This window comes from Malurus melanocephalus, unplaced genomic scaffold, assembly GCF_030028575.1.
Source record: "Malurus melanocephalus ecotype Western Australia unplaced genomic scaffold, MMel_1.1 scaffold_7, whole genome shotgun sequence".
Lineage (NCBI taxonomy): Eukaryota > Metazoa > Chordata > Aves > Passeriformes > Maluridae > Malurus > Malurus melanocephalus.
Genome location: NW_026623239.1, coordinates 4,047,942 through 4,068,061, shown reverse-complemented (window position 1 = coordinate 4,068,061; position 20,120 = coordinate 4,047,942). Strand labels below are relative to the sequence as shown.

At 37.0% G+C, this 20,120-nt stretch overlaps 1 protein-coding gene across 2 annotated transcripts in view; it reads right to left on the bottom strand.

Annotated features, from left to right (window-relative positions):
• Positions 1 to 20,120, bottom strand: part of PCSK5 (proprotein convertase subtilisin/kexin type 5) — a 220,019-nt gene that overhangs the window by 156,580 nt on the left and 43,319 nt on the right. For both annotated transcript variants that reach the window (XM_057372770.1, XM_057372778.1), the window contains exon 3: positions 14,586 to 14,699. In XM_057372770.1, coding sequence (XP_057228753.1) covers positions 14,586 to 14,699 — 114 coding nt within the window. The remainder of the gene's footprint in view (positions 1 to 14,585; positions 14,700 to 20,120) is intronic.

The window sequence follows — 20,120 nt, the reverse complement described above, 5'->3', positions numbered from 1 at the left end:
AAAAATGCCTTATGGTTATTGTGCATGTTCTGCCACCTCCACTAAGAGGCAAATATGAAAAGATTCATTTAAAAACACWGTGAATAAAATAAAATACAATAAAATAATAATGGTTAATAGTAATAATAGCAACAGCAGCAACAACAACAATAACAACAATAATAATAAATGGCATATTAGACCTGGTGCACCTTGTATATTCTGGAATCACTGCTCATGTGTCGAGAGCCATTTGCCAAAAGGTATGTGTCAATGTATGGACTCTCCCTGGGAAGCATTGGGAGAAATATGAGAACAGTATGCAGAGTATCTCAGGGAGTCAGAGAGAGGGAAAAAAAGTAAAAAATTTCCTGTGGTTACTGCCAAAAAACRCCAGGAAAGAAGCATGCATTGAAATATATCTCTGTATGTGACCATATTCTCCCAAGATCATTATACGATGACTTACTACTATGCTGCTGCTACTGTTGAAACCACCAATACTATATAAATAGCCTACTTAGTATGAAAAGGCCAGGAAGTAGAGCAAAAGTTACAGCATTTTTACTTGCCCCGAGTCCTGTGTTTGACAAAATAATAAACAAATCTTTTACTAATTAGACAGAATATGTGAAAAGAGCAGCTGCTCCCTATCTTCAGCAGCGGACCATCAACCTTGGGAATTCAGTATTCACGAACAATGAGTGATTCCTCAGAGAGACAATTCTTTCCATTTTACCACCTTACGTAGCCTTTGACTAATTTTTTTTACTTGACCTCTTCTAAATCACAGAAAAGAAGAAAAATAGGGCAGTTTTACAGGAATTCCAAAGATGTTCTTTTTTTAATGCATCAGTTCATACAGTTGCACTTCTCTACTAAGATCAAATTTCTCCCTCTCTTTCAAGCTAGACCTGTTGTTTTCATTATTTCCAAGATGACAATAAAAGAGAGAGATGGTAAATATTGCTTTAAAATAGTTTTGAGAAGTTTCTAAAGGTTTGTGCTACACTACTAAGGACAGACTCTTCACAATATACATAACCTGTTTTCAAGTCCAAGACCATTATTTCTTCATCAATTTGTTAAGGACCATGGAAGAGGAAGGTGTTTTTTATTTAGCCTTTAAGTAAACATATGTTACAGAATTGAAATAACATGGAAAGAAGGCCCTGAGCAGATGRCTTCAATTAAGCACTAACCTTCCAAGAGACTGACTGATGAGTGGGGGGAGCCTGGGGCTTATACAAAGCCACCTCCTTCTCCCTCCCCTCTTTTTTAGTTTACGGTGAAAAGGGAAGTRTGGTGCTTTAGAATATACTAGAATATACTATTTGGGGATGGTGGGGGTGGGCAGGGAACTGATTTAGGACAGACCAGGGAACTTGTTTTTCTAAGAATATTATGAACTTGAAGGAATGAGAAGAGTTGAAAGGAAAAAGATGAAGAAATGTTGACTCTGAATGCTTGTATGAAACTTTTAAGGATGTTTGCACTACTACAGTCCTTTTTTCTCTATTTTATGTTGTGATCTGGTACCTCTGATCCATGAGGCCATACCCTGGTGGCAATCTGGTGTTAATGGCTGAATGTCCTAGGGGGAGAAGGAGGGACAGAGAGGCAATGAGAGGGAGGGATATGAGACAACAGGATTTGTTCAGGAGGCTGAAGGAAAGACACACGTCCTACTCTTTCTCAAGGAACAAAAGTGGGTAGAAAATACAGTGGGTAGAAATTCCATTACTAGTAACAGAGAATGCATGTGGTGTTTCTGAGGCTGAAACTGTTTCACACGGCACTCATTTCAGGAATAAACACCTGTGCTACCTGATGCCTTGGTCCATTATTTGCTCTGGTATATCAGGGGAGCTTACAACTTGCCAGAGGACAAACTTTAAGATCATGAAACTGCTCTCTTGAGACAGAAGTACAGAAATCACTTAATATCCTTCTTATACAGTATTATAAAAGTGTTTCATTTAACACTGGAAATGCATGCTGTGAATATTCATTAATAATAGAGGATCAGCCTAAGATGAATGGCTGCTATTGTAGTTTAAGTGCTGTAGTCACCAACATGCTTTCACCGTTTGAGTGTGCTACGGTTGACGAACACAAGGTCCACAGAGTAGTATAAGTGAAACCTGGGAAGACAAACCTGGCCAAACCACTAGAGAGAGTGGATAGTTACATTTTGCAGAGAGAACATCTGGCATAAATGAGAAAACTAGGCCAGAGAAGCTAGGAAGGCCCAGGAAAAAAAGGAAAGATTACTCAAGGAAAACAACAAGCACGCCCCCCAAGTAAAAGGGCAAATTATCAGGAAAATATAATGTACCTCCAGTAAACTACATTTTTCCAGCTGTTACGTTCTACATGAAAACAAACCATGCTACAAAAATGTTTTTGCTTACTTAAAAACTGTAGTGAGATCTTTGGATCCATTAGAGACATAGTATGAATCAGTAAGCACTTAATAACATAACCACTCATAAGGAAGCTAACAGAAGATTTAACRTATCCGTTTGTACTTTGAATCCATTAGGAGTCCCTAACATATAGTTTGTTTAAGGAAACATTACTTAGCATAGGCAATTACTAAGCCTCAAATCTTAAGAAGCTTCACTATTTACTTGTAGTTTAGGAAAGTTGAAACTATGTTCTTAGACAGCACAGTCTCAAACCTGATGACAGAAAAGTTGGTGGAAAGTACGAGAACAACGGAGACAACGATCACTTATGAAGGTGAACCTGGTTAAGCAGAGTGTTTGTAATGTAATTTTCTATAAATGCATACAAAAAATTATGCCTGTAGGATTGAGAATGAAAGGCTTAAAATGTATGTCTAAAAAAACTCAGTAATGGTTAAAAGGATTTCAGATGTAGGTAGACAGTTATCTACAGCTTCAAAAAGATGCTCTATGAAGCTTTCTATTATTCTTTAATAGTTAAGCAGTGAGGTACCAAAAARTGGGTTAAGACACTTGTCTGAATGACAGCAATGATGCTATTTCTGGAATACTACATGCATGTGCCTAGTACTCAAGTTTTATGAATATGTTACTGGAGAATGAACACTGAGTTGCTTGTTTTCTCTTTGCTTGTTTTCTGAAATAAGTGCTGTAAACAACTTACAGTCATTCTTAACAAGCTCAAATAACTTTTATCTGAGAGGGTGAAGACATGACTGGGTTGCAGCATGCAAGTGACTCAAGATTGTTGTTTTGAAGGGGGAGTACTTAATCTTGCAGAGAATGGCTTAACAAGGTAGGTCCAGAGATAAACATGTAACTACAAGGTGTAATATTTTTAATCAGCAAGACTGCTCAATCAAACCAAAGAAGAATTAACCAACGAAGTTCAGATCCTGATCCTGGCTTCTGTGAGACTAAAGCAGGTGTGTCAGGAGCTCCACTGAAGCCTCAGAATGAAGCATGATGTCAGAGAACTAAACTTCTTTTTCTGCCATTTAACTACCTTCAAGTAATTTGAATGAAAGCTTCAGTTTATGCAATTGAGTGCTGGCTTAAATATAACCATATCACAAATAATTCCACTCTAAAGACACAAAAAACATTAATTATATGACTAAATCTCAAATATGCTAAGAAAAATGTCARAAGTCAACCAGATGATTTTAGAAGTCATCTAGTCCAACCATTCTGCAATGAGGAGGAATTTATTCACCGTGTCTTTTGAGAGGCAGCAGGCCACTAAAATGAACCATCTGTTCACAGGTGRGTAGCTATAGAGATCTAAGCAGAGAATTGACAAAAAACATTCAAATGAGGTAATGTTTTTTACTTTTTCCCTGTTGACATCTTGTATGAACGAGGACTGCAGCTGGAAGATATGCCATGAGATGTGTGGCTAAGCACAAGATGGCCTGCTGATGCAGGACAGTTATCAGGTGGAGAATGACCCCTACGCTGCAATCAGACTGAGGAAGAGAGACTGATGCTAAATTGTCACTTGTACTGTTCCACCGTTGCACAAAACCCATAGTCTGTAATCTCTGAGCTACTCTCAGTATCTCATTTGCATATAAAGTGGCTGTCCATCACCACCATTTATGATGCCAATTACAGAATATTTGACTAAGTCTCACCTTCCCTACTCCCAAAGGCAATACAACCACCTCTGCAGACAAGTAAATGGGCTTGTCTCCCAAAAAGCAGGGTCACTTCTTTTGTTAAGTCTTGCACCTCCAACTGAATTGAACTATACTCAGGAATATTTATACTGTGTGCATAGCACATGTATAAAGTACACTTACCGTTTGCAGGTCTAGTGGATTTATCACTGGCAATCTAAAAGAATCTATAATTTGTTGCTCCAAGAAACTGCACAATTGGTGAATCTGCATTTGTAAAAGTTCCTATTGAAGTCTACCACTTACAGCACTGCGATGATGAATTTCACTATTTGTGAATCTGCTCATAAAAGCTCTTATTGAACTGAACCAGAGTTATGCTGCTGAATTGATTTTAATCAGAAATGAGGCCTGCCCACCCCCAGCCCCTCTGATTTCTGAAAACTAGCTGGAAAGCAAGTGTTTACTTTACGTCAAAGTTAATGCAACACATCTACATTTAGGAGTGGATGACAACATTTTTGACAAAAAAAGTTGAATAAAATTTTGGAAAAATATTTTAGTTACCTCTGGACCAAAATTTTAGACATTTTAGTTGATAAGCACCACTACATAGATATGGATTGTTTTCAAATAGAGAAATATGGGTTTGTAGTTGCCCTGCTATTGGCATGAGAGCTTTCAAGGAAAAAAGATTTCTTCAAAAAGCAAGAAGAAAGTTGGTTTCATTTTGTAACCTTGGTGCTGTGCAATACAAATAAGGCTTCTATATTAATTCAACTGAARATCCATTTGAGTTCTCTGACACACTATCTCATCAATTCCTCTATAGACTGAGGATTTGCCATAAAACAATCCAAAAAACCAGCTAATGTGATGACAGGTTCATTAAAACACAAAATTTGTGCCAATTAGTATCCAATTGATGTTGTTTGGAGGACACTGAGAAGGAGTAACAGACTTTTGAAGTATATATTAAGTTTAGGAATACGCCTAATTCCACTGAGGTGCATGGGATCTGACCACATGCCTGTATACTTTGTTACATATTATCTCACTAATAACATAATTACAGGTAGTACTTTATTATTAAAGATCTTCCTTTTTATCCATACCAAGAGCAAAACCAGCTGTTCTTTTCCCCCTATTTAGCTCCTCTAACCTATCATCCTTTGATTTATGGATGCCAGGATTTAACATGGATACAATATTCTAAGTGAGAACTTTTAATCCACTTTAATTAAGTACTTTTAATAAGCACTTTTCTTCTTGCCTCTCCAAACACAGCACATGAATCAAATTAACAACTGCATGCAGCCTAATTAGAATCTCCTTGCCAAAAAAAGAGAAATGGAAAAACCTGCCTAACACTGTCATTGCATGCATTCCTTCTAACTGAATTTTTCTATAAGAATCCATTTCCTAGTAGCATCCTGACTGACATGCCGACAAGAAAAATAACCTAGAGCAATTGATAATTTAGAAATTAATTTTTTTTTCACCTAAACACATATACAGAAATGTAAATTGTCCATGTTCTTCCCCATAAAACACAACTGCATCAGGAAATCTCTGCTGCTTGGTGCCTGCCTRGATGCAACACAAGTCATGTTCCTCTGTTCCATTCACATTCACACTCATATGTAGAATTTCTACCAGCCAGGAAATGAGAAGAGATGCGTGGCTCAGCCCTCATTTGATTTCTGCTCTTAGACCATGGGACAAATCTTGTGTGGGAATCTTTCAAATATTGAGACCACTGAAGATTTATTGTAGATCTTGGTATAGTAACAAACCAAGCTTAGGAAGTGGGTTTGGCCACCTATATAGATTAATTCAGAAGAATAAATGCTGAATTAGTCCTCAGAATGTGCCAGTGGTTACAGTGTACACAACATACAATATGGTCTTCAGCTATTAGTGTGTTTGAAGTCCCAAACGAGATCAAAGCTGCTTCAAACACTGAGGTCAATACTTGAAACTTCTGAATTATTGGTGAAGCAGCAGCAGCCAGACAGCAAAAGCCAAACATATCTCATGCCTAGTGTGAGTGGGTTCACAATGCAGGAACCTTTCAGAACTTGGATCTCTCTCACTGGTCAGTATCAATGACAATGGGTCAATTTTATGATGTGTTTGGACAAATATTTTCAAAGGACAGGCACAAAGTAGAAGAATGCTTTCACTGTAGGAATACTTTTATCCTCTTATATCCTTTCATCACCAATGTAGGGCAGGAGCAGATGGAAATTGCAGAAGGAAATGTTTTTAAAGGGACAACCATGTGAGAGTAGCAAATACATCTAATAATTAAATCAAAACTAAGAGGATAGCTATCATAAATTGAGTGTCAAGGTCCTCAAGAAAGCTGTACCAAGGTCCCCAAGAAACCGGTATCTAACTCCTCAGTGTTGTTAGCGAAAATTTCAATCCATCCTCCTTTAGTCTATTTTAAGTTTTTTGTTGGTGTTTTCTCTTTGGTTGGTTGCGGGTGTGTTGTTTGTTTTGCTTTTTCTCCATAGTTCAGGCAGCCATAAGAGATGATACAAAGGACRGGGCCAGGATTGAGGAGCTAGGGGCAAATATGATGTAGGCAGTAGGAGATAAACACAGACCCTCAAGTTTGTGGGATGTCTTGAGAAACTTCTTCATCAGAAAAGGGTCTTGATTCTTCAACACAAATTCAGTGGTCTACAAGAATTTTAGTTTTTGTTTAAGAATAATGTTTTCTGTAAGCAGACTGACTCCTTACCAAGATGTAAGGACTGTAACATTTTCTAAGTAGGCTATATTCATTTCTCTATCTKTATTTCAATGAGCAGATGAGGTCCCAGTTAATTAAGGGTGCATGGATTTCAGTGGTTCAGCAGCTAGTACCATATAAAACCCATGCCAACCCTGCACATGAAAGTTTGCATTTAACAAACTTTCCTCAACAGCTTACTTTCAGCCAGACCAGGAGACTTATAATGAGCAAARGTGATTCAAACTTAAACCAGGCTATGGAAGAGTTTTCGGTAACTTCAAAAACATTTTTTCTTTGCTTAACTTGTCTTTTATTTTTTTTCCCTAAATGGGATCTCTGACTCCAAATATAATTGTAAGRCTGGCAACTGGTATTCATAAAACCCAAACCAGGAGTTTTTTACTCCCAAACAGTAATTTACTGTTTATTAATAAACTGTCTGGTCCAAAAAGACACAGGAGAGGGAAAACCCCACTACACACTTTATGTTCAGTCTATCATATATCTGCCTCTCATTAGGCCACTGTGCTTATACTATATGGCTTTAATATAGTTTCCAACTGTTTTGAAAAACTGAAAATAAGTTGCTCTGTTCTGTTAGAAATTCACATTAAAAAAATCAGTGAAGAAAAATTAAATGCTTAAATGGTAAGTTACTTATGATTTAGTGAACTCTATTGCTAGAGAAAGGATAAGACAGAAGTAATATTAATATTAAAAGATTCACACTTCCATCTCTCAAGGATATCTGAGGCTCTTCACTCCCACATGCTTCCTCCCCTGRTCACTATGCTTTTCTGCTGCTGGYGAAATAAATTCATTTTGAAACACACAGTTCTGCCAAATTTGTAATTTTTCAGCACAAGAGCAAGCACAGATGTTGCCTATATTGCTCCTCACTTAGAATTGGAGTATTTTCCAAAAAGCTCTACATGCCTCTCCTTGAGGAGACTTGGTGTCTTGTGCTGTCAGAGTCTCCTGTACTCAATGATTGAGTTCAAAATGATCACTTAATTTATTTAGGTTAATTTTCATCAAAACAGTATTTARAAGGCATGCAGATAAGCAAACATTTGCTGGATTTCTCTCCAAAATGGTACTGATAGAGTTTGCTGTACKGTTAGTCTCCCCTGCTATCTGCTCCTTGTTTGTTGAGAAGAAAATCCTCTCCACAGGGGTTGAGCAGCAGATGTAATACACAGGAGAGATTTCGTTACATCGGAATTATCTACAAGCAATGCCAAGGATGACCTTTAATGAAGTGGTGAACACACACAGAACACACTTCATTGAAGCGTCCTCACTGCATTTGCTTCTTCGGTTCTTCAGGGTAGGTTTTTTTGGTTTTTTTTTTGTTTGTTTTGTTTTGTTTTTGTTTTTTTTTGCATGTGTTTTGTGGGTTTTTTAAAACATGGACAAAAAACGGAGCATGGATTAATGTTTTAAAAGGCTCATCAAGAACTAAGGTGCTCTGCAAACTGGTAATTTTAGTGACAGCATCTGCTCATGTGCTATACAGGAAGACACGACAGAACACAGATGCAGGAATCTGGAAAGCTGGAGTTTTGATGACACCATTCTATGGAGTCTACATGGCATCTGTCTTCAGTTAAAAGGGGCATACTCATTTTTAACAATTGGTACAAGACCTAATATCCTAGAGCTAAATAGTGTTCTCCAGTTTCTTCCTTGACACAGATCAAGCTCTCCTCAAAGAATCATGGAATATGTCAACTTGGAAGGGATCCACACAGATCATTAAATTCAACTTCCTGCCCCTCTAAAACTATATCATATTATTTAAATCATTATACAGACTGTCCTTGATCCCAGGTACCAAATGGTTAGGAAATTGCCTTATGGATGCATAATACTTATTTTTTGCCTTCTGACTGGGAAGTAACATAGTAACTGTTTATGTCAGAAATTCCTAAAAGTCTCATAGGTTATGAGTATGCTTCTGATGAGGGTAAACTGAACATGTTCCACTAGTTCATTCCTTACCGATCAAACCACAAGACAGTCCAGCCTCAGAATCAATTCTACCCTGTGGTTGTGTACGTTTAGTAATTTTGGCATTATTGATGCTTATACAGTGTTCTTTAGGTGAAAAAAGGTATAAAATATTTAAGTAGATATAATATGTTTTCTAATATATATTTCCTAGAGACAATACTTTATGTAATAGACGTAATCATTAACTTTCATATGCAGACAACAGTAAAACAAGACATAAAGTGAGTGTTTGAAATAAATCCTTTTTTTTTACTTTTAACTAAATTACCTCTCCTTTTCTCCAGTAAATTAATAAGAGTATTCAGTATTGCATGGCATAAGAAATCATTCTCCTATTTGACATTACTTATTTTTAAAAAACTTGAAAAGTGGATAGTCAACTAAGTTGCTCTTGAAAACTGCTCTTAGAAATTAATGATGGGCAAATTCTTTCCCCTTTWTAATGAGGAAAACGTAGGTCCAAGTAATCATGTACCTCTGTATATAYATCAATGGTTTTCCTGCTGAAGTGCAATGTAAGATAAAAACTGAAATACACCAGAATGTGCACCAGTATGATGCATAAAAGCTAAAGGCAGATATTTATCAAACGTCATTTGAAATTCAGCAAAGATGTTGAGGCATTATCATTTCCTTCCTAACTGCAAAAACTACTCAGAAAAAGGCAGTTCAGGAAAACACAGCATTATACACAAATTATATTTCACAAAGAACATTATACAGACAAGTACCTACAGTTGCTTAAAATGACTCAGTTGCTGCCCAGAAAAAAAATCCATTTCAAATAAATTCTGTAAAGATAAAAGTGTATACTCTGCCTCTGAAGATACAATCACAGTATTAAGTAGGGAGAGAGGAATGTGTGCTTTTGCTGTGTGGTTCATTATCAAATTTTTGACACACAGGAAAAACTCTCCCAAAGCAAACATGGWAATTATTTTGGTATTGCTTCTTCTTACTTCAGTGAAAATGCAGGCACAACCCCCAAATGGTGCTGGCTTCCATTTTGTGTTTTCTGAGCACTTCTAGTAGTGCTTATCCAGAAGCCAGATCTGAATGACTCAAAGGAACAGACCAAGAAGCCTATTTGGCAAGTCTGTCTCTTCAAAGTATTTGCTAATCTTGTTAAACTATCTGCACTAATAATCTCTTTTCAGCAGGTATGGATGAATGGATAAATCTGCTTCTACAGGCTTTTGATTACTTAAAATATGCTGTTGTCTTGCAAAAGGACATTAATTTAGGTCAAATTGTGTACTACTTGACCTCAAGTTATTGTTCTACCTAGTCCATAGAGAACGGCAAAACATGTTTTTCCCAAGCAGATGTGCAAGGTAATGTTTTGACCGGAAGTCAAACAACTGCTAGAAAGAAATCTATCAGCACTTCTACTGAAGTTAAATCACAGATCATCTTAACTTTAAAAGTCACAGATCATCTTCTTAACTGTAAAAAAGTTAAGAAAAAAAACCTGATTTGCTTATGCAATAAACCCTAAAAATATGAAATTGCATGCAATAACCAAACCAAATTACAAAATACGCACAATACATGAGCATGCCTGCCACCTCAGAAAGAAGAACAGTTTGGCTTTCACTGTACAGATTAAAGGAGAGAGAGAACAATTCTTGGGAGGGCAAGAAAAACAGAATGAGGTTTTCCTTAGCTGTCAAGTAAATTTTTAGGAGGTAGTAATGTAGAGTGATGCATATTCATTTGCTGTGGTGTTAGCATATGGCAGGTGAAATTCTATCTTGAATTCTGCCTCCCCACATCTGGCCCAGCATTCAAACCCATTGTGATCTCTCCTCCTTTCTCCTCTTTCCAGCCAATCTGGAGTCATTCCTTCCTTTGTCTCTCTGTCTCTTCATAGTCCCACTCCCGCAGCTGGCTGACCTCATTAATGTGACACCAGGGATGTAAAATCCTTTGCTCTGCTGTGCCGCTTGCTGGAGTTGGGAGGAGACTCCCCATAGATCTCATAAGTGGCGTAAGGAGGCAAGTTGTCACCTCCACCTAATTTCACGGTTACAGATCTTAGGAAACTCACATTACTCATTGTTGATAGTGTTTATTAGTCTCGTTCTGGCTGCCATCCAGAGTCAACTACACTGTGTCAGAGCAGAAGGACCTGTCCCTCCCAGTGAATGCTATCATAGCTCCCCTGGGAATTCAAAACTGTAACTGGAGAGCACCATGTAGCACACAGGAGGAATTTTCAGAAGAAACAAAGTAAGCTGGCTTCACCAAACAACACTGAAGCTCAAAGCARCGCTTGCTCCAAAGGTCCTCACTGAAAGTGAAAAGTAAACCCATTTTTCCTGGGTGCTGGTTTCAGTGTCAGAGTTCAAGGCAGCCAGCCCTAGGTGCAACTAATTTAGTACACACCAGCTTGCATGGATTGCTCTCAATTGCAGTATAAATTATATTTCACCTCTCTGTAACAGAAATCTTACAATGCAAATATACACGTAAATGTGACGATTGATGACCAATAAATACTAACTGATGAGGCTTCTCAGCAAATCTTTTACCTTCAATAGCTTTCTAAAAACCCCAGTCCATCGCTTGACATCTATAATTGTACAACGTTACASAGCTGTTTCATCCAAGCAATTTAGGATTATTCACCAAGTAATTGGTATATGTTAATTTCCACCATGGCTCAATCAMATGGTTTATTGTGCCCTGCTGGCACTGCTATGGTGACAGCAGATGTCCACCCTGAACCCCCTCAAACACCTCGCATTTGTGGAGTTTGTCCAGTTTTGGAAATCAGGAATGCTTTGTGAAAAGCCTACAGAATGAAGATCCATAAGCAGTTGGAGAAACAGCACAGCCAGATACTAGATGTTTTCCTAGGTTTACCTATTTCTATTTACGTATATTTTCAGAAGCTTTTTTTAAAAAAATGTAATGTTTTCATTATTCTTATCTAGTATGTTTTTTTTTTTTAAGTGAAAAAACATCCAATGGAGCCTATCATCACAACAGAGGCAAATTAAGCTGCAGAAAGCTGTGCTTCTGTGCCTGTATGATTCCTGTGCCGGTATGAAATCTACTAAAGTTAGTTATATTAACCACAACTTTGCATGTATGTTTTTAATATATTTACTTCATCTTGTTTTTAATATACATATTTTTCAATAGATTTACTTTCTATAGTTTTTCTGTGGGGGCAAGATGAAGAAACTCATTTAAACAACTGGCAGGTATAGTGAAATTCCTTACACACAAAGAACCCTTGGTCACTCTGAAGACACTGTTGTTCACTGTTAGTTAAAGCTAAGGAAAATAAAAAATACAGAACACCTGACTTCAACCTCTTTCAGCCAAAATCAGCAATCTGATTGTATACAATTCACACAGTCATTAGCTAACAGGTTATTTTGTCAACATCAGTGGAAAAGAAGTAATTTATTATATTTAACATGATGGTACAAAGGTAGCTGAGCTCTGGAAATGGCCTAAGGGCCTTAGCTCTCTTCTGACTCAAAATTTTGAAGAGGATTCTTTCATATCCATTTGTTCTGAATGAACTGGACCTGATTCTGTTGGTCAGATTTGAGTAAGAGCTGGATTGGTAAATTTTCATATACTAATTAGCCTATAGAAATATTCTATTTTACTGTAAAGCACAGATGCTTCAGGATTCTAAGGTTATGCTAAAGAAGTTGGATTTTTTCCAACTTTCCTGAGGGAGGGAAGTCAGAAGAAAATCACCTTTTATTTCTTTTAAACTCTGTAATGGCTCAAAAGAGAAAGAAGACCTGCCTTCTTGTAACTTCCTGCCATAGATATCATACAAACAAAAATGTATATTTTCTAGCCTAGAAAATGAAAATTACAAAAAGTGGTACTTGTGAAGAATAAGCTTGGAGAAGGAAATCATTAATCAGATATGGCTTGACAAAGTCTTTGAATCAAAGGACTTCTGTCAACAAATCTGAACTGCACTTACGACCTTGTTAGAAATTTTGCCAGTTCAATGGCCAAAGGTATCAATCTTGACCCATAACAAAGTTACTTATTAATCCAAATGCAAGTTTCTATATGATAGTTTACTTATTACTTTTTCAAGAAATTACTCAAGAACAGCTTCTTATTACTCTTATTGCTTTCTCAACAACATGTCTGCAGACAGCAACCTAAAAACGTCTTCCAGCATAGCAGTGAYTGAAACCATTAACTAACCAACCTTGAACTCATTTTCTTTCCCTTCATCTTATAAAGCTAAGAAAGATTAACAAAAGCAGCTATGGTAACAAGCACMAACATAGTCATATGAGGATATCTGGTCATGTCCCAAGTCAGTCCTGAGGTCAACTCATTGACATATTTTTAGTTATTCTCTCTGATGAAATAGCATAATCACTAATACTTTACTGATGTCTTTCAACAAATTGTCTTCGAACCACTACCACTAAAGATGTTGCAAATACATGGAGTATTTATAAATAATAAGTAATCAGCAGATATAAATGTAACTGGTCAGGAATGGTCCCTTTCCAGAGAGTCTGAAAGCAAGGACTTTTCTTCTACTGGACAGAAATGAGGAATTACAAAAATTGTAACAAAACAATCAGTAAAGTCCATTTGATGCTCTAAAGTATTTTCTGTGTTAGACTGGCAGCTGTGATAAAGCTGTGAGGTAGTATGGCTACACGACAAAATTTTTTTTTATAAATAGCGACTAATACCTTTCTGATGAAATAGAGGCAGCTGCTACAAGTATCTATTATCAGAGCATCTCTCCTATGAGGAAATACTGAGGCTGGTCATCCTGGAGAAGAGAAGGCTCCAGGGAGACCGTACTGCAGCCTTTCTGTACTTGTAGGGGGATCATTAAGAAAAGTGGRAACAAACTTTTTAGCAGTGCTGGTTGCTATAGGACAGGGGCAATGATTTTAAACCAAAAGAGGGTCAGCTCAGGTTAGACATAAGGAAGAAATTGTTTACAAGGAGAGTTGTGAAATGCTGGACCGGGTTACCCTGACATGTGGTAGGAGCCCTGACCCTGGAAATATTCAAGATCAGGTCAAACAGGACTCGGAGAAACTTGATCTAGTTGAAGATATACCTGCTCATTGGAGGCAGAGTTGAACTAGAAGGTCTTTAAAGGTCTCTTTCACCCCAATTTTTTCTGTAATTCTAAGGCTTTCACCTGGCAAAAATGACTACTTTTTAAAAACGTCATGAGTACAAAATTTTACTCCAGGCTTTAACTGTGACCACCAGGCCAAAAAAGATTTTTTTATTCTTTTTTTAGAAAAAGTACAATTCCAGACAAGAAACAGCATAAAAAATCCATTTATTTCAACAATGAAATGGTTCATTACTAAAGAGTGTAATTATAACACTGAATGGTCAGTGTTGTGGTGGCTTTCTTCTGTTTCAGGGCAAAATACATTTATGTTAGTGACACTGAATAAGGCATTAAATACAAGTGCATTCTCACAAGTCATGGCTAAGTTCCCTTTCATTCTCGCTGAAAGCTTACCATCAAATAAATCCCAAGACATCTTGCAATAAGAACAATTAATGAATGAATGCATCAATAAATTCTTCCTACTACAGGGCTCACCACAAATTCTTTGTAATACTTCTAAGGAGTTTACAGACCTTTATTAGTTACATAAAAATCCTGACATTTGCTTTCTCTGGATATGTTTTTCTGTCCCTTTTCAAAATATCAAACCAGACAACTACACATTAGCATGAAACAGAGCCAATCACCCTGTACGTACTTACCATATACCACATGCTTGGCCACTTGGGATCATTGAAATAAGTGGATTGGGTACCACCAGGTTTATAATCCCTCTTTATCCTTCTTTTAACCACCTGCTGTTGTATCCACTCCACCTGCCAATGCAAAAAAAAACATAGAAAGTGTTATGGCTCTGTGGAGATTATCAAGAAATGTGTGAAAACTTAGGATCCTTCTCATTACCATACTCCAAGGCATATTTCATCTTAAAGAGTTCATTTTGGCAGTGGAAATGTGCAGATCACCTTGGCATACTGTTCACTAAGGAATACACTCAATTTAGCTAGAGTTACAAATCTAGCTGAACAATAACTATTTTGCTAGAAGGACTTCATTGGCTTTAAATATTATTCTTTTACTATTTTCCTTTGTAAGACATATTCTTCTTTTGAATTTATTAAAAAAATCATACACAAAATATAACAGCATATTACAATGAGGAATTAATTGAATTTCTAAAAGAACAGGTTTGTTTTTATTTTTATCCTTCTGTTCTAGAAAACAAAAACATTAAGAAATATATTCAAAAGTTTTGCTTGACTAATAGTAAAATCACCTTCATCAGTTGGAGAAAAAACCCCAAAATTAAATTTCTTTTTAAGAAAAGTGACTTTTTGTCAAGATTTTCTCAGAGAGGCAATCTGGAACTTTATTTTATAATGAGCTTTACCCTGGGAGAGATATATAGATATGGAGCAATAGCTTGAATTAAAACAAACACAAAAATGAGCTTGAACTGGGAAAAGAAATACAAGGGTTAAAAATCTAATTCTGAAAGTTGTTCTTGTCTGACACCTCTTCAAAGATTCATGAGACATCCAAAGAAAGGTGACACCAAAAGTGACGTCAACCTTTAAGCAGAGAGGACACTGCAGTTATTTCTGCATTACCTATTTTAAATGGGAGCTAGTTTCAAGGAATGTAAATAATAYGAACTAACCACAGAAAATCCCGCATTATATTTACACACATCTAGCAGCTTATATTTCTACTGAATTGTTTCAAGGGATATAATCATAAAAATTAATTCACCTCTCTCCAAGCAAGACAGCCAATTCTGAACCTTTTATTTCTGCTGTTTATGAATATCTGTATATGCACACAAGCACACAAATGTATCAAACAAGTTACTTTCAGCTCACCTATTCCTTTGTCACTGTTCAGAGACAGTATTAATATTTTCCTGTAGTAGGCTAATCTCTCTACTGAGCATTCAAGACACAACTTCAGATCCTTAGATGACACACCATACCACTCTGRCCTCTACTTCTTGGTCAGAAAAAAATGCAGGAAGACATCTCTGAAATTGTCAGAGAGGATTCCTAGGACAGCCCTTGTAGAGGCTGGCAAGGCATCATTGTTTTCTTCGTAAGGAAGAAATGGAATCTTCTCCTTTCCAATAACTAACTTCAGGATCAAAAGTATTCCTATAGAGGCTCAATTATGCAGTCTAAGAATACAGACTATGGGGTCGTGCTGACTCCATAGTCAGTATTTTCCATTTCTCTGTTAAATCTTCTAGGAACAATCATATGTTGCTTTCTGGTTCCATGAGAATGGAAAAATTTACAGTGTGTCTTTCTCTCTCGCTTATTGTCTCTCAGTTCAGTTTGAAATCCCTCAGGAGAACACAAGAGCTAATTGTTCCCTTCAGATCTGACTGGATCCAAGTGTCCTCTGCAGGAGGTGATGGCTAATCAGTCTTAGGCTGTTTGATGCAACAAAATCTAGAGGCCTGTAAGATACATAAAGCATGTCTGGGCAAAGGCCAAAGAAAGGAAAGTCAAAAGACTTTGGTAAGCCTAAAGCTAATSGGTGCTTTAAACCGGGATGAACAACCCTTTTAACTAGTCCCTCTTAACTAGCTCCCCCCTCCTCCCTCCTCAGAAAAAGACTGAATTTTAACTGAAAAATGAATCCTATTCTCCTGTCTTTTGCTGCTATTACTTGCTTTCTTTTCCAGACCCTCACAACAGCAGCTAGCTATTTTTCAAAGCTTCTTTTCTTGCAGGTAGCCCATATCTCCCAACACATGACAAACCAATAGGCTGGCATCCTGTGTGCTGTTTCCCACCTGCCTGCACTGCCATAGACATGGTGCCTCTTCTCTATTAYTACTATTTAGCAGTCACTAACTAAAAAGCTTCAACAGGACTGAAAAAGTAACCATGGCTTTCAAGGCTTATACAGATCCACTTTCCAAATATTCTTGTAAGATTTGGGTCTCAGTGCTAGAAACAGGTTCAACTGCGTGAGGGGTCCTACGGTTCTATACTGCAAGAATATTTACTGTTATCTTGACTTGCCCTTTGCTGAAGGAATTAACCACATAAATGCGTTATCCATGCTGAGAAAGCTTTTAAGTAAACAAGTTTCAACACTTTATGGGCCAAGACTTCACAGAGTGCACCATACAATGCTTGGTAACTCATTCCTACCTTGAGTCTTCAGGGAGGAATAAAACATGCCTACAACCAAATCAATCTGAGGATCTGACAGCATTGCAAAAGTGCCCACAAAGACAAAAGCAATGACACAGACTCAGCAGAAGAGGATTAAACCTTCTACCACCGCTACCTGTAGTTTAGATGCATGAACATTGAGAGAACTCACCAAAACTGCTGTTGCCCAGAGGAATAAGTAAGAGATGCAGGGCATGTTGGCATTAGGTACTCCTGTCAGGGGCTYTATATGAACCACAATTAGCGATTGTGGGGAGTTTTAGAAAAACACCTTTCTTTTATTAATGGAGCCCCAAGGAAGTATTCCATATTCCACACACACAAGATGATTAAGCAGAACTTCAGCAACCTATACCATTTCTATATGGATAAAATAAAAAGTTTTCCTGACTAGACAAACTCTTTGCCAAAATCTTTACTTATTTACTGTGATATGTTATCTCCATTGATTACTGCCCATTCAGCTACAAATATCTGCTGATCAATAAAAAGATTTAAACATAAAGGCAGCATATTACTGATAGAGGACTGCTGCATGCATACATTGCTGCCTCAAAAAAAAACCCGAATCAATCTCTTTTCTCCATTTCCTTTATTTCAGACAATATTATAGAGAACAATATCAGTTATTTAGTCCAAGCAATCACAAACTCTGCAACACTGCACGCTTTCAGTTTATTGGWACATGTATAATCTAACACATAAAGAACTTTCAATACATGGGTGCACATATTTGTACAAGAGTTTGTATCCACTGAGTTGATCTGCAAGCCTGTAGTATAGCAGGTGTATTTCAGTGAGATATGGGTAAATATGTTTTTGTATCTTATCTAGCACCTTTTAATAAAACACTATCTGTTGTAGGGCATGCCCCTATTACTGGATATTGTCTATAATTCCTGTTTCCTCAGCTCCTAGCAATATTAGGGAAAACATATGAAAGAGTAATTTTGCAGAATGGTCGTGCAGCTTGCATGATCAGACTCAAGCCCAGTAAAAGAAACAACCTCTTGTCTTCTCACAAGACTTAATGACAATTTTAGGTATGCATAGAGCTGCTCTAAGCAAAGGAGCCATTTAATTTCATACAAATACATGGGCAAATGACACATTYGTCTTAAGTATGCATGTGGGAAGATAGTGCAGGTAGCTCTTTAATGATGGAATGCAAGTGTCTAAACGGAGTAAACTAGACTAATACAGAGTATTTCAGTTTAAGGGAGCTACAGACACCACCTAGTCCAACTGCCTGATCAATGGAGGGATGAATAAAAGTTAAAGCACAGTACTGAGGGCCATGTCCAAAGGASTCTTTGACATTGACAGGCCTGTGGCATCAACCACCTCTCTAGGAAGACTAATCTGTTTGACCAACCTCTTGGTAAAAAATACTTCCTGAAGTCCAGTGTGAACTTCCCCTGATGCAGCTCGGAATCATTCCCATATGTCCTATCACTGGATATCAGGAAGAAGAGCTATCCTTCTCCCTCTCTCCATCCCCTTCTCAGAAAACTGCAGAGGGCAATGACATTGCTTCTAAATCTCCTTTTCTTCAAACTAGACAAACCTAGTGTAAAACATGAGGGCTCATTTTATACACTATAGATAACGACATCAGTGAAAGGGGGARGTCAAACTGACACTCTCAGTCAGTGACAGTGCACTGCTATGAGGGAGACAATGCAGGATGCTAGACACAGTAACCTAAAACATCCCAATATGCCTCATCACAGTTCAACTAATGGCTTTGTCTGGAAGACTTTCAGCCAATATCCTGTGTTGAGCTCTGCTGATTAACTGTTTTTATTCTAAGGTTATATTGACGCAACCTTTTAAAACCTAATTTCAAACACCACTGGAAAATAATTCATGCTCTGACAAGCCAATGCATACAATTTTGTTTATAGAAACTTAAATACAATAACTTATTCTACATTGTACAGTCACCGGGTTATATTAATGAAAACAGCATCAAGACTTGGAAGTTATTTTAATATTGTAACATACATTGCCTTTGAGTATTTTTTGAGTATTTACCCACAAGTTACTGTAGAATGCCTGTTAGATTTTGGATTTGATTGATTCAGTAAGAAAGCTGCTCATTTGTATTAAAGGAATATTTCTGTAATAAGTACTTACACAGATTCTCATTTCTTGCCAAAAGGTGAGGCTATGCAAACAATGAAGTGCATTTTAACATATCCATAAAGTCACACTTTTTGAGGGGTAACAGAATATATTTGCCTACTGACCTCACATTCAGAAGTTCCATTTCTGGAGTGTCTAGAAATCAAAGTCTAGCCAGATTGGAGACCAAACTATTTTTAAAAATCACCATTTTCAGCCTCCTCAATTCAGGACTCACAGCATTTTTATGTGCATGATGCAGCTCTTCTTCACAAACCTGCATGGAATACTACTATGGCAATAAAAGCTGCTCTGAGGTAATTCAAGCACTCTTTCTTTCTTTAAGTGATAGAGTTTGAAATTAAATGTTACCTCTGTGTGAATCATTTTCAGCTTCATTGATTCAATAGAATTCTTAGGAAAGAAGCTGCATGCAGCCACACTGAAGTAAGATATCTCTCACCCAGTATTATAAACTGTGAAAATTAAAAGTTTGATAATTTTTTTTTTTAAATACACATTGGGAAAAAAAACCACCAATTTATCAAAGCACCATGATTTTTAGCATACCAACACTGCTGTGAAAGAGTATTTTTTCAAATACACCATGAGAGGATTTGCTTGAACAAACATTTCAAAATTATTAAAAATGTGTCAAATCCAACATGTGAAAATGCCATTACTGCACAGCAGAAGTTACAGGCAAGTGAAGCAATAATACCTTCCACTCAGAGGAAAATAAGTTTGAGGTAAAAAAAACTTTTTAACTCTGAAGTAAATTACAAATTTCGTACCAGAATCTGTGACTTTCATGTTACAAAATTAAATAGAAAGGTGTGGGTCTGCAGTCTGTGAAAAAGAGATGCTGAAGGTTCCACTCCTAASTGAAACTGTAACTGCAACCCTTGTACTGCCATCATTCATCTC